The sequence below is a fragment of the Talpa europaea genome (assembly GCF_964194135.1).
Source record: "Talpa europaea genome assembly, chromosome: 3".
NCBI lineage: Eukaryota > Metazoa > Chordata > Mammalia > Eulipotyphla > Talpidae > Talpa > Talpa europaea.
The window spans coordinates 78,135,315-78,151,116 of record NC_140069.1 but is presented as its reverse complement, the minus strand read 5'-3'; the positions used below and the strand labels follow the sequence as shown (position 1 = coordinate 78,151,116).

Genomic DNA, 15,802 nt, shown 5'->3' with positions numbered 1-15,802 from the left:
TTAGGAGTACTCTACAGTAGATCCTATAGGTTGGATAAAATTTAAGTTCTAAGGTAGGGTAAGATTCAAATTCAGAAAAGAGGAAAAGCGGGCCTCCCTGGTGCTGCAAGGGGTTAAGACACAGCACTATAAAACTATCCACAGAACGAGTTAGATTCCCGGCCAGGGTGGTGACCCACATGGCGCAGCAGACCTCTCCTGACTCTCCAGCTGCTCCCCTCAGCAGTGTATTTCAGTCAGTCCGCCTGTTCTGCTCCCCACTCTATCTCTGGTGAATCTTCTCACCACCCCCATCACTTCTAGCCTACGCCCCAGTTCTTCTATGCATAAATAAATCAATCTTTAAAAAAAGAGAGAAAAGAGGAAAGGGCATTCATTCAATAAATATTTAATATCACCCCTGCATAGAAGGCATGGTGCTGAGCACTATTAGAGTACCCTGCATACAGGTATTGGGATACTTGGAGATTATGGGCAACACTACAGAAAAAAAGCCACAAATAAAAAGATTTCTGTCCACATGGAAGGGGTACTGAGCAGCACACACACTACAGATACAGTACAGATTATACACCGGAAAATCTTAAAACTAGGACAGGAAGTGAAGTTGAGGCACTATAGTGATGGCAGAGATAGACTTTGTCTATCATCTAATTTAGCGGTTATAAGGTTAAAAATCATTTGCAGGAGTTTTCTAAGAGTCCCAGGCTCCACACTGGGGATTCTTATTGAGCAAATCTTGGGGAGGGCCCAACTATCTAGTTTTAAAAAAAAAAAAAAAAAAGCTGCTCGATGTGTCTGTGAAAGTACACCAGATGAGAGGTGGTAATGAAAGAAAAGAAAAAAAAGGGGGGGGGGGAAGGGAGAAAATAGATAGATATGCACAAAGGAATACCTGTTTTGTTTCATTTAGAATATTGTGGGCTGTTTTGGCAATGGCCTCTTAAAATAATCACATTGTCCCCCACCCCATCTTTTGTCTTATTAAGCCAGGCTTGCCTACCGCATATAACCTTGCTCTCCCTCCCCTCCCCCCCCCTTTTTTTTTTAACACATCAAGTATAAAAAGAATAAGAATCATCAGGCACCAAATTCACCTGCTTGTCAGGGGCCATGCTTGGGATAACAGCGGTCAGTGTTGAGCGCCCTTGCAGCCTTGCAGGAGTGGAGAGCTAGTTACTGTTCCTCAAAGTTCTCCCCACCCAGATTGGAATTCTTCCACAAAACCGATTAGATAAATTCCCCTAACACCTGCTCCTCCTCATGCATAAGTGTTGTTGCTGCACAGGTTATTGTGTAAATGTCTGGCTGTCCTCAGAGAACTCAACGCTGTTCCCAAAGTACAAGAGGTCCCCAGTCAACTGACCACTCCCCGGGAACTCTCCAGGGCTCAGGATGCGGACGCAGGAGACAGGGTTCTTGACGCAGCCTGAGACTTGCGAATCCTCAACGGAAATTCCCAGAGTGGCCCCACGCCATTAGTGTGGGGAGGCAGGGTGGATTCCTCCGTAGAGTTCACATTTTAGGGCGCGATCATTACTCTTTGGCAGAAGCCTCAGAACCCGAGTACGAAACAAGAACGACTTGGAGTTTCTAAGTCCCCTCGCCACAGAATGGACGTACAAATGAGAGTTCCGAAGTGGAATGTCTCAACAGACAACACTCAAAAGAATGAGTTATGGATTCATAACAAAAGTAACTGAAAACCAAACACAAGTACAATACAATCCGTTTTATTCCCTCCAACTCTTCCACCCGGGGCCCCACAACTAGCTTCTATTTTCATATAAAAACGAGATGTTTAATTTCTAATTTAACAGCGTTTTCCTCCTTCCCGGGCTTCAGTAGCAACAAATTCCGGATTTTAGTAGCAACAAATTTGGACATGGGAGACAATTCACGTTTATATCAAGAACATCACTCGAGAATGGGGATCTCCATGGGAAAGCTCAGTGCAGGCAAACTGGTCATCAAATCCTTGTTTTCGCTAATTACGACTCCTTCCTCCCAGGCCCTCTGTGGTGACACCTTCCTTGGAGCTGCAGCAGCCCTCGCCTACTCAGTTTAGTGGGGAACTCCGGGAGGACGACGCGGCGCGATTCCCCAGACAGGTGGGTGACGACAGTCAACCCCCTCGCAGGCGGCGCGGTTCTCTAGGGAACCTGCTTGCGCTGGGAACGGCTGTCCCGCGAGCTACCCTGGATTCCAATCGGACCCCAATTCCACCTCAGTCGCCCCCAAGCCTTGTCCCCGCCTCCAGATCGCACCTTCCCGGCCCTCCCCAAGCCCCGCTCCTCCTCAAGCCCGCCGCTCCGAAGCGCAGACGCCGCCCGGTACCTGCGCCTCTTCGCCTTCCGTCCCCACTCCGACCACTGGGATTTGGCGAGGGCTGCCGGATTTGTTCCTGCTGCCCTGTTCCTGGGCCTCGGCCGTCTCCGCGGCCTCTGCTGCTGCTGCTGACATGGCTGAGGCGGCCGCGTGAGGGATGCGGGTCCTCCTGTCCTACACGATGCCCGTAATCTCGGGGCCCGGAGACCCGTCCGCCGGGAAGGGCAGGTCGCCCGAGAGCCGCTAGAGTCGAGGGAAGCCCCGGGGGTCTGACTGTGGCCTCGGCCACCACGACACGGCCCTCATCGCGCAGCCCCAGCCCACCCACCGCCTCAGGTGCGCGCGGGCCGTCGGGTTGTCAACACAGCCCGCGCGTTGCTAGGGGCGGGGCCGGGAGCCGGCTCCTACGGAAGCCCTGGAGGCCAAACTACGCCCACACCGGTTCCGCTCCTCTGACGCTGGGAATGGTGGGTGTGCTTGCGCTCTGGAAGACCTCGGTAGGTAGTCGGGAGGGTTAACTTTAGGTTACCTTAGCCTTGGTGGTTTGCGCTGGGTCTCCTTTTTTTTTTTTTTTTTAAGATTTATTTATTTATGCATACAAGAGCTGGGATACAGGCCAGAGGTGTGGAGGGTGAGAGGATTCACCAGAGACAGAGTGGGGAACAGAACAGGCAGACTGACAAAATACACTGCTGAGGGGAGCAGCGGGTGAGACAGGAGAGGTCTGCCGCGCCATGTGGGAGTCTCTCCGGCCAGCCGGGATCGAACCCGCGTTACAGAGGCCAGGACAGCTTCACAGTGCGGGGCTCAACCGCCTGAGGCACGGGGTGAGGGATGAATGATGGACTGATAATACTGGAAACAGAGCGAGTTTTTTTACCCTAACGCAGTAACAGTGGTCACCTACATTCCTCTTCTGTATTTTAATGGCCCTAACGAACAGTGAAATAAACATGCTTTGCACACGACTTTAGAAGGCTCTTTAATCAAATCACTGGATAGAGTTGTTTAACTGTTAGAGTCCCACTTTTCACATCTGTGAAGTAGTATTGTTGTGAAAAGACTGAATGAGATAATTTTATAAAGTGGTGCTTGGCACACAATGCAAACCTAGTAAATGTTTAAGATTGTCATTATCTTTACTATTACTGTATTATACTGAGTAATACTACGAGAAGAGACAGGACTGTAATGGAAAGCTTTCATAATCACCAGTGTAACTTAATCACTTAAGTTGAAGGCTTTGAAAACTGATTTTAAAATCTTTTAAGTCTTTTTTCAAGCCTCCCAAACTCGTCAAGATTAACATGTGAGCTTTTCTATCTTCTATAAAATTTATGATTTAGAAATTATACAAATGCCATGAAAATAAATTTAATTTCACCGCTCAGTGTTTCTCTCCCCATTTGTAGAATGAGCAGATTAATCAGTGAGCTTGTTGCCTTAACTAGTACAAACACTAAATGATGTTTTTGGACCTTCAAGTAAATTCCAGTCCTCTCCTCTCAGAAATCTACTCATTCTTCCACTATCCTCTTCCTCATTCTCTGAAACTGCTCTGACTCAGGTAGCAACACTTGTGGTCATAATCTGTGGGCACTTTCCTGATATCGTCTTCTGTACTTGCCTGTAGTATTTTACACACTTGACCACACTCTCCCCTTCTTGAAAACTCTCTTGCTTGAACTTTAGCATTCTTTTTTTTTCTTTACCTTTTCAGCTACACATTGATGTTTTTAGAGGTGCTGTCAGACCTTACTCAGAGGTGGGTTCACTGGGTCTGAGTTTGCTATCACACAGGGAGGATGCAGAAGGCAAGTTAAATGTATTACCAGTAGGACTTTAATTGCTGTTACACATTCCTATATATTACATCAAAAGAAGACTGAAACCATTTGGTTAAATACATGCAATCCTATGGAAATGGCACTTGAAAACAAGACAGTGGCAGAGAGCTGACAAGCAAATGATTTTCTTACCCTTTGTGTGCTTATCCTAGGAACTCAGAACAATGGAAGACAAAGATGTAGGGTTTGCCAGAGAAAATTTTCCACTTGAAACAGAGCTTACCTGGTGGATGACAACTGACTTACTTTGGTGTTTCAGCAACAGAAGCTGGTAAGTGTTCATAAACTTCTGTGACCCTGGAAAGACAGACTCTTTTCTTCTTTTTTTTTTTTTAAAGATTTATATATTTATTTATACAAGCACTGGGTACAGTCAGAAGCACAGGGGAGGGGAGGTGTGTGTGTGAGAGAATTCACCAGAGCCAAAGTGGGGAGCAGAACAGGCAGTCTGACGAAGTACATTGCTGAGGGGAGCAGCAGGTACGGCAGGAGAGGTCTGTCGCGCCATGTGGGACCCTTGCTGGCGGCTGGGGGTAGAACCAGCGCTGCAGAGGCTGCGGGCAGCTTCGCAGCCCAGCGCTCAACCGCTGCGCCACCGGGGAGGCCTTCATAGGACTTAACTAAAGATATTTTCCAGAACAATGAGCAATGGATTTCTAATTTATTTTACTTGATTGTGAACAGATCTATATATTCATTTTGTCTTATATACAGAGTACTAGTTTTTTCAGTGTTCAATAGCCAAATCTCCCACGAACTACCCACCCCCCCTTTTTTTTAAGCACTTAAAAATCCTTGAATTTTTCCTTCTGGGTGAAATTCTTCATAGAATAGCTTCCTTTACTTGGCAAGTTAATAGATCCAACTTTGTAGTGGTTTTTGTTATTGTTATTTGTTTTTAGCTCAAATGGTGTTTTATTTTTTGACAGGTAAGAGGTGACCAGAATGGAAGTCCTCAAACCATTTTGAGTGAAATTCCTGCAGTTTTAAGAAGTTGTCAACTCCCTCCTTTGCTACATTTGCCTATGTTGTACTTTGATTGTCTTTACATATCTAACTCCCAATGAAATTCAGCTCATGGGCCTCCCCGGTGGCGCAGTGGTTGAGCGCTGGATTGTGAAGCTGCCTGCAGCCTCTGCAGCGCTGGTTCTATTCCCGGCTGCTCCCCGACCACCGGAGGAGGGTCCCACATGGCACACAGACCTCTCCTGCCGCCCACTGCTCCCCTCAGCAGTGTACTTCGGTCCTTCTGCCTGCTCTGCTCCCTGCTGTGGCTCTGGTGAATTCTCTCACCCTCCCGCACTTCTGACTGTACCTAGTGCTTGTATAAATAAATAAATAAATCTTTAAAAAAAAAAGAAATTCAGCTCGTGACCTTTTCTAGGAAGTCTTCGCTACATCCTCTGCTGTGTGTCCTTTTGTTTGCCATCTTGTTCGTCCTTCTGTTTTTGTGCCACACATGTTGAATGTATTACTGGCTAAGCATCTCAAAGTCATCCTACTGGACTTTGATTTTTGAAAACTAGCCCTCAGTGTCTAAAGCAGTGGTTCTCAAAACTTAGTGTGCATCAAAATCATCTAGAGAAGAGGTTAAAACAATGTCCTGAACCCCACCTCCATAGCAAACTTCAGTAAGTCTGGGTGGTGTCCAAGGGTTTGCAGGTATAGCATGTTCCCAGGTGAAGTTGATGGTGACTAGACTTTAGGACCTGCTGGTCTAAATCATACCAGATTCTCAATAAATAGTCATTGAAATTTCAAAGATTATAAATTACTTATTTGATTTGAGGCCAAATTAAAGCATCTCAGAAGTTTACCCAAAGTAAGATAAATGCTAAGTTCAAGCTTCTCCATATGGGGTCCTTGACTACAACATAGGTAGAAATGAGGAATGCAAATTCTCAGGCCACGACGGACCTACTTAATTAGAATCTCCATGTGACTAATATGCACATTAAAATTTGAAAAGCACTGCTCTAGTGTGTATATTTTCACTAGGTTTTTTTTTTTTTTTAGTATTAACAATTTCCATAAAGCTGTCTTTCACTCTAAGTATTCCATTTGTTAAATTTCTGTATCTTTTGTTTCCTCAAAGATGATAAAATTACGTGAATTTATTCATTTTTCTTCTTGGTAAGCACAGCCAGTTTAGGCTCTTAAAAGCTTTAACTGTTTAGGGTCCTCTCTGGTGGCCTGGTGGTTAATTCTTAGCTCTATCCCTGCAAACTGGCCTGAGTTCTATCCTAGCCAGGGATGCCGTAGCAGACCTCTTCTGTCTCGCCCACTGCTCTCCTCAGCAGTGTATTTCAGTAATTCTGCCTATCCTGCTCCTCATTCTGTCTCTGGTGAATCCTCTAACCCCTCGCATCTCTGGTCTACACCCCAGTTCTTCTATGCAAAAATTAAAAAAATTTTAACTGTTAAAATTAGGTATTGGATTTAAACTTAATTACTATTCATTGAACCTTCCTTAGTATAGCTTTTTGAAGACTCTGTTAAGAGCATAGGAGACATTTTCATGACACAAAAGAATAGGAGGATGTAAAGGTAAAATAACTGTTGAAATGATATATTATTTCAACAAAAAGATAAATTAATTGTGGAGAAATATATGAGAAACAAGTTACACGTAGAATAGAAATGCTTCAATCTGTTAACAATTTTGTAGAATTTACCATTTCTTTATAGTCACAAATTGTAACTTTTTTTTAAAGATTTATTTATGCATATCAGAGCTGGGGTGCAGGCCAAGGGTGGGTGGGGGCAGAAAAGATTGCGCCATGTGGGTCATGCGCCACCAGGGAGGCCCACAAATTGTAATTTATTTTTTTAAAGATTTATTTATTTATGCATACAAGAGCTGGGGTACAGGCCAGAGTTGCGGGTGGGTGAGAGGATTCACCAGAGATTGAGCGAGGAACAGAACAGGTAGACTAACTGAAACACTGCTGAGGGGAGCAGTGGGCGAGACAGGAGAGGTCTGCCTCGCCATGTGGGTTGTTCCCTGGCCGGCCGGGGATCGAACTCGTGCTGCAGAGGCTGTGGATTGCTTCACAGCGTGGTGCTTAACCCCTTGAACCACCAGGGAGGCCCCCAAATTATAATTTCTTAGAAGGACTTGTGCCTTTAAAGATTAAGCTATATACATTTTTTACTTTCAAATGTAACAGAGCTAACGTAACAAAGCTGACTATATCCTTAACATGAATATAATATTTAATATTATTCTTCTGATTTTTTTCTGATATAGTTTTGCACTCTGCCTAATTAGTAGTTAAATATTAATTATTCATTAGCATACATTAAGAATGTTTCTAATAAGTACATGTATGAATTTGGTAATCTTGAAACTAATGCTGAATGTTCTGAATGTTCAAGCAAATGTTATTCTTTTCCACATCAGAATAATTTATTTTAAACAAGAGAATTTTTATAGCACATACAAAAGTTAATGAGTAGGTTAGCTTTAGGGGAATTAGGTAATAGAAGAAATACATATAAAGTTGGAATGTAATCTACTTTACGCTTTAAAAAAATTTTTCAAGTTAATTGTTATAGAAACAAAGCCTAAAAAGAAACATAAACTATATCTTTCCAACACAATCATTAATGCAAATTTGGAAGAAAAAAGTATAGGGCACAAAAAAACAAAGTACAGCCACCCCGAAGTCAGTTATTCTAATAAAAAGTATATAAGTAATCCAAATAGCAAGCGACTTTCACATAGGAATATGGAGAAGGTATTCATATTTTGTGGAGAAACTAAATAGTAGTAAATAAAATGAACTTACAAATGGTAACTTTTAACTCATGAAAAATTCAGCTTCATAACATGGGAAAATTTCCAGGAAATTAAAATGTTTTCCAGCTTTTAGAACTAAAACCTAATCATTGTGTTTACATGGCTGGAGGCTACAGTGAAGACTGCTAGGCTAGAACTGTCCTTATGGTGGTCTAAGATGTATCAGATAAGTTTATTACATTGACAATTATTCAGATTACATAACTTGACTTGTTCTAATTTCATAAAACCTGCATTAGTTTACTAGGTCTGCTGGGGCAAATAACATAGACTGGCTTGCTTAGGCAATCAAATTTTATTTCCTCATATTCTGGAGCCCCACATCAAGGTGTACAAGATTGGTTTTATTCTGAGGCCTCTCTGGTTTGTAGATGGTCATATTTTTTTGTCATCACTTGGTCTTCCCTCCATGTCTTAACTTCCTCTTCTTATAAGGACATCAGTCATATTGGATTATGGCCCATAATACCACCTCATTTTGCCTTAATTATCTCTTAAAAGGCTCTGTCTGCAAATACGGCCACTCTGACTTACTGGGGGTTGACTTCAACATATGAATTTTAGGAGGCTACAATTCAGCCCATAGCAGGCCCCAGCAGCCTTTGGGTTGTAATTTTACTTCTTAAAAAGAACAAATTCAGGCCTCCCTGTTGGCATAGGGGTAAAGTCTCAGCACTGTCCCTGCAATGGCAAGGCCTGAGTTCCAACCCCGCCAGGGAGCTGACCCACATGGTGCAGCAGACCTCTCCTGTCTTGCCCACTGCTCCCCTCAGCAGCGTATTTCAGTAGGTCCACCTGTTCTGCTCCCCACTCTGTCCCTAGTGAATCCTCTCACCCCCTGCACATCTGGCATACACCCCAGTTTTCTGTGCATAAATAAATCTTTTCAAAAATAAAGCAGTAGATCAGCTTTAAAAAAAAACAAACAGGGGCCTCCCCGGTGGCGCAGCGGTTGAGCGCTGGGTTGCGAAGCTGCCCACAGCCTCTGCAGCGCCGGTTCCATCCCCGGCTGCTCCCCGGCTACCGGAGGAGGGTCCCATATGGCCCGCAGACCTCTCCTGCCGCCCGCTGCTCCCCTCAGCAGTGTGCTTTGGTCCTTCTGCCTGCTCTGCTCCCCACTCTGGCTCTGGTGAATTCTCTCACCCTCCCGCGCTTCTGACTGTACCCAGTGCTTGTATAAATAAAATAAATAAATAAATCTTTAAAAAAAAAAAAGTACATAAGTAAAAATTTTTAAAAAAATGACAATTTCAAGAAAAGAATATGCTTAGTTAAGGCAATACTGGTATTCTTTAGAATATTGATATTTCTCACAGTAGTGATGTCACTGTTCTGATTTAACATGCTATCACTGTACATTTGATTAATGTGAATCTGTTCCTGAGAGATGTATTTACTCTCAGGGTCTCAAGCTATCTGGATTGAGTCTTCAAGACCCTGCGCCTGACTTTGTCAAAATCAGTATTTCATGTTTCATTTTCTATTTGAAGAATCTACCAAAAGCACTGGAGTAGCCTAGGTTCCTTAGAGCCTGACATATTCACCTGTTGCTATTTTGGGGGGCCGGGGGAGGGGTTGCTATCTCTGGGAAACAGTGAGGAAAAGATGGAAATGATGCAGGTAGTGGAGGAGGTACACCATATTGGTATCATTACACTGGTCAGTTTTGGAATAATTACTCGATCTTTTAGTATTATCTTCATGGGAGCCTTAGAATGATCACACTTGGGAACAGGCATCTGGGGAGAGGGAAAGGAGAATTTATCTACCAGCTCCCTCTTGTACTGCATTTCCTTGCCCAAAGTTCATGGCTAAGGAGGATTCCCAAAAATAGCTAAAAAAAAAGTTACATGCAATATTTGTAATAGACTTACAGAAGTTATTTTTTGTCTGCAATTTAAAAGAATTGACTGTCCTGTATTCGATCTGGCATCCCACTCTTAGGACCCAAGCACTTCTGGGGCAGCTGTGGGTGAAGCCAGAGCACCCACAGAAGCTCTGCACAGCAGGAGGTTGACTTTTCCACCTCACTGTAGCAATGTGCTGGCAGTGGTAGCTGCAATAGTGTGACTTCCTCTGGGATCACCACATATCTGTATTTTTCATTTGAATATAAAACAGGTATCATCTCAGTTTACTGGTAGTTTAACATAATGAGAAGGTTGCCATCCTTAGCACATAAAAATTGTTTGAAACTGTGATGGTTTGAATACATGAATTAGTCACTTCTCTGAACTAATGATGGTAGCATTCAGCTGATAAAAGGAACATTTCCCTTGGGTAAAGTGTCCAGCAAGATTAAGTATATTTAATAAACAAACACCATGAGGCAGCCACCCTGTCGGGTTGGTCTGTGTTTCGGTGTTCATCATGTACCTGCCATTGTGCAAGTTGATTGCATGGTTTTGTCTGACTTGACAAGACAAACATTTGTTACACTCTCAAGAATGATTTATCTACAGTATAATTTCTAACACATAACACTCCTTCATTGCAATAATGGGTGGTATACTTGACAGTCTCCTTTCCTTTTTCTTGCACAACAGGACTTCAATTTTAGACCCAACAGGACTTCAATTTTAGACCCCTCAACCCTTTAGACATCAACTTTAACACCAAAGATGACAGTAAAGAAGGAAGGGGTGTGGGCAGAAAGATATACACATGGCTGCATGGACATGGGTAATAAATAATTTTCTGTTAAAAAAAATCCTTTAAAATATCTCATCATTATTTGTAATATGATACTGTTCTTGATACTGGGAATACACTAGTGAATAAGACAGAGTTCCTGTTCTCAGAGTGCTTACAGAATGTACAGTAGGCTCTCTCTATTGGGGTTCTGCATCCACAGATCTAACCAATCTTGGAAGGACTGAAACTAATGCCCCATGCACATCACGCATCTACTAGAGCTTGAATATTGTATTGAATTATGGCTTAAAGACAATGAATGCTAGTGAAATGAAATAATTTTAAGAACACTGACTCACTAAATGGAGATTATTCTAAACGACTGCTGGTAAAACAAATAAATGATCCCTCCAACCCCAAATTATTACATGTCCTACTTTCAGAATATAAAAGAGAAAGAAAAAAGGAGAAAAAGTCAGAAAAAGTATTGGATGACCTCTATCTTAAATGAATTAAAGTAAGGAAGAAAAATCCATTTGCATACAATTCAAAAGACAAAACATATTAAATAGTACTTTTTATTTAGATGTTTATAAGGCAAATCTATGAGAATGATGTAAAAACATGGTATGTAATTCGATAGCTATATTTTGGAGATTACAGAATTTTAACAAATATCAATTACACAGTTATAAAGAAGACAGTATTTTCTAAGCACATACAAAATTTTTAATGAAATATCAAAGCAAGAAAATGAGTATAAATTAACAATGGAAAAATCAATTCTAATGTGAATTGCACATAATCCTTTAAAAGCTTTTAAAAGTAAGAATTATTGCAATTTAGTTTATTCAAACAGTGTTAAATAGCATCATGACAAAGAACTGAAGGCCAGACATGAATAGTTACGACTTTATACAGGAAAACTCAAATTTACAGTGGCTTGCATACAGGAAAGGGCAGTCGAAGTAGTAAACTACTTAAGATTTTTTCAGTCTCTAGGCTTCCTCCAGTAGGATGTGACTTTGGTCCTCTCTTGGCCTTACAGAGTTGCCAGGACTCCTAGTATCATATGCACATCCTGGCAGCAAGATGGAGGAATAAGATAATGAATAGCCACTGCTTTCCTTTGAAGAGACTTGTACCAAGTCACACTTATATCCCAGTCCCTGTACATTTCACCAGCAGAAACTTAGTCTCCTGGATACACCTAACTTCAAGGACAGCTGAGGAATGTGATGGGTGGCAGCTTTTAAAGCAGAGTAAATAGACATTAGTAGACAACTTTCAGTACCTGTTCAGACTGGATATCTGGAAAGCTGTGAAGGACCCTTAATAAAAATCTTGAAAGAATACCTTTTTGAAGCGGACAATTTGGAAATCAAATAAAGTACCTGATTTGGATTTAATTTTGCACATGCAGCTACTGGATGATGAATCCATGTAGCTTGCCCTAATTTTGGATGATTACACAATGGAAATCCAAAGACTTGTAAAGTTAAAAAAAAAATCAGTATGTATGTGCGTTAAGTTGAAATGAACATATCATATGTACAGAATCTGAACAGCAAAAACTTCGTAATTTTCTCACATTAAAAAAAAATTGAAGAAACTATCATCCTGTAAAATTCACTGTTTAAAGGTATGAATAAATTGTGTTTCCATACTGAAATGAATATATGCTGACTTATGAACAATTTGTTTTACTAACTTATGCACAATTGAGTGTGGAACATCTTGTTTTCAAGACAGTATCACAAATATGATTCTTAACATTGGACTGTGTTGGGCCAAACTATGTGTAACACTGGTTTAAGTAATGAATTTACAAAATAAATTCAACATGACATTTTAGGCTGTTTAAATACTTCAAAACATTTTATAGGCTGGCACAGGTTCAGTGTTCATAATATTCCTGACGAAATACTGATGAATTACGTTTTTGACACCTATTTAAAAAATCATGTAAGAAACCTTAAATTTCACAAGCCTCTCTTTTGGGGGAAAACACTGTACAGAATTTTTATGAAATAACTTAATGGCAAAAGACAATTAAAAAAATTAAGGTTTTATCATATTACATGAAATAAACTACAAAAATTGGATATGATATATTCTTGAAGCCCTTTTTACACAAATAATTTTTGTAATTTGACTGTAGTGTAAATATAAATATAGCTTCAGTTTACTATTATCAAATTAACACTGAAAGTAAAGTTCCTTAATCAAGTCAAGATTATGCTAATTTATAAGAAATTAATCAGCTCAACACTGGAGCTTATTAGCCAATCCTGTATGTAGAACAAAATAATTATCTCCAATAAATACCTATAAATATAATTTATTCATACTTTAAAATATTTTTAAATCTAAATAAAAATCTCTACATGTAGACAGTCTGGGCTAAATTTCCATATATGTTCTGAAAAATATATGTCAGCATGAATATATTCTTATTTAAACATGAATTTAAATATTCTTAATACAGGAGACAAAATCTGTACACAAAAGCTGAGAAGCATGGTTTAATCCATGGTTATTTTCCTCTTAGGAGAAATTACTTGTTTTTTTGCATAGGATTAGACTGGGTATAATTTTTACATTCTTATAATTTTCGCAGGGGTACCTCTCCAGTACAGATCAGCTAACAAATTCCTGCTATTTGAATGTTCCAACATTTCCACATATAGCAGGAGCAGAATTCAGTCGTTTTAGGCCACAATAATGACTTAAAAAAAAGATTTTGAAAAATAATGAATAAGAAAAATAATCAGGTAGGAATTTAAAGTCAATAAGTAAAGCAATTTCTAAAAATTTTGCGTTTGTCAAAAAGCTTTTAAACATTTAGAATTATAATGGGTAAATTACATTTAATCTAAAACTTCAAAACTGCTTCATTTTTGTAACATGGAAAAGAAGGTATTACCATTTGAAATAAGTTATGTCTTTCATACATTTTCATAAACTCTTTGCATATTTTCAAAGAGCCCATTTATCTGTAATAATAATTTTATATGTATTATTGGATACTTAATATATGCATGCAACAATATACTTCAATAGTCATCTAATTTTTAAAAAATATTTCACTGTATTTTCACATTAAATGTTGAAAGCATATTCTTAAGAGAATAAGGAATAAGAAAGCATTGGAAATACGCTGTTAGTTCACTAGTTCACTAGTCCCCTACAGTAGTTTATAGGTGTTTACCTTTAAACTTATCACCTAATGGAATTCCTAGTAAAAACTGACAAATGATTACTAAGAGAATATAATTAAAATGAATAAAAGGAGTGCTCAACTTTGAAGTGTAAGATATTAAAATCCATCAACATAACAATATCAGAGAATCATGTGTGATTTACCAAAGTGACACAACGCAAAGGCAGAGTAAGAAACATTGGTGGGAAAGTTGGTCTCCACTAAATAAAAGTCCTTTTATTTTTGCAGCTGGATTCAGTAGTACCTCATTGAGCAAATTTAAAAATGTTATAATATCAGGAAGAGAAATACATAATATTGTATCTTGTCTCCAACTTTATTTTTTAATAAGGAAAGAGCAAATGGAAAGAAAGTTGTAAGGTATGCTAACCAAAGTTTGAGCATAATGCAATATTAATGTGGAATGTCAGCACTGAAAAATTTTAAGAATAATTTATATGATTATATGTCTCCAGAGTAGGTTATAATTAACCACTTATCCTAATATCCTCTATGCTTGCAAATTGTTTCCTAATGAATGGTTGAGCAGACAGCAGAACTTTTCAGGAAGAAAAAAGGCCAAGACCAACTGTACAGGGACTTTTAAAGATTCTACAGAACCTCAGCAATTTATTAAAACTACTCATTGTACATGGAGACCTATGGCCTACCATGGGTTTCTGGGGTCATGTCCCAGGCAAGATTCTCCCCCAAGGTAATTAAGGATTAGCTGCTGAGCAATAAGACGTTTATATTGCAATGTGTTCACATATCTTTTGATGCCCACTACCCACTCTTAAGTCAATGCCTTTTTATAGAGGAGGATGCATCTCGATGTGTCTTCCTGGACCTAAGCATGGGGATGAAGCAGGGTCCAGTGATTAAAACTGTAGCCTCTGATGACTGCCTGGACTTGAATTCTGGCTTTTTCACTTACTGTGTGACCTTGTTCAAATTACTTAACTTTTCTGGCCTTCAGTTTTCTCATAAAATAAGCATAGGCAGGGCCTCCCTGGTGGCACAAGGGGCTAAGAAGCAACCTGTGAACTATCTGCAGCCACTTCAGCATGAGTTCAATCCCGGGCCAGGGAGCTACCCACATGGCGCAGCAGACTTCTCCTGACTTGCCCGCGGCTCCCCTCAGCAGCGTATTTCAGTTGATCTGCCTGTTCTGTTCCCTGCTCTGTCACTGGTGAATCCTCTCACCCCCACACCTATGGCCTGTACCCCAGTCCTTGTATGCATACATAAATAAATCTTTAAAAAAGAAAATAAGGGGCCTCCCCGGTGGCGCAGCGGTTGAGCGCTGGGTTGCTAAGCTGCCGGCGACCTCTGCGGCGCCGGTTCGATCCCCGGCTGCTCCCCGGCCACCGGAGGAGGGTCCCACATGGCGCGCAGACCTCTCCTGCCGCCCGCTGCTCCCCTCAGCAGTGTACCTTGGTCCTTCTGCCTGCTCTGCTCCCCGCTCTGGCTCTGGTGAATTCTCTTACCCTCCCGCGCTTCTGACTGTACCCAGTGCATGTACAAACAAAAAACGAACGAACAAACAAATAAATAAAAATATGCCTCTATAAAAAAAAACAAAAACAAAAACAAACAAACAAAAAAAAGAAAATAAGGATAGGCAACTCTCCTGTCTGCCTGTGACTCTGCAGAAGCCTATTTTTCTTTCTCCTTTTCCTAACAAACCTGTCCTTTTCAGGCTCTTACTGCCTGCTTGTGTCTGTGCAAGTGTCCTGTCCTTTTCTTTCCTTTCCCTTTTTACTTATTTTTTATTGTTGGTGTAGCTTCTTTTTTTTTTTTTAAATAAAGATTTATTTATTTATACAAGAACCAGGGTACAGGCCAGATGTGCAGGAGGGTGAGAGGATTCACCAGAGACAGAGCAGGGAACAGAACCAGCACACTGACTGAAATATACTGCTGAGGGGAGCAGCAGGTGAGACAGGAGAGGTCTGCTGCGCCATGTGGGTATCTCTGCGGCCGGCC

At 40.7% G+C, this 15,802-nt stretch overlaps 1 protein-coding gene across 3 annotated transcripts in view; it reads right to left on the bottom strand.

The window, feature by feature from the left end:
• CFAP69 (cilia and flagella associated protein 69) overlaps positions 1-2,712 on the bottom strand; it is a gene marked incomplete at its 3' end in the record, with an annotated part of 61,923 nt that extends 59,211 nt beyond the window's left edge. For all 3 annotated transcript variants that reach the window (XM_084230036.1, XM_084230038.1, XM_084230037.1), the window contains exon 1: positions 2,338-2,712. In XM_084230036.1, coding sequence (XP_084086162.1) covers positions 2,338-2,463 — 126 coding nt within the window. In that variant the 5' untranslated portion in view covers positions 2,464-2,712. The remainder of the gene's footprint in view (positions 1-2,337) is intronic.
• Between the last annotated feature and the right edge of the window lie 13,090 nt (positions 2,713-15,802).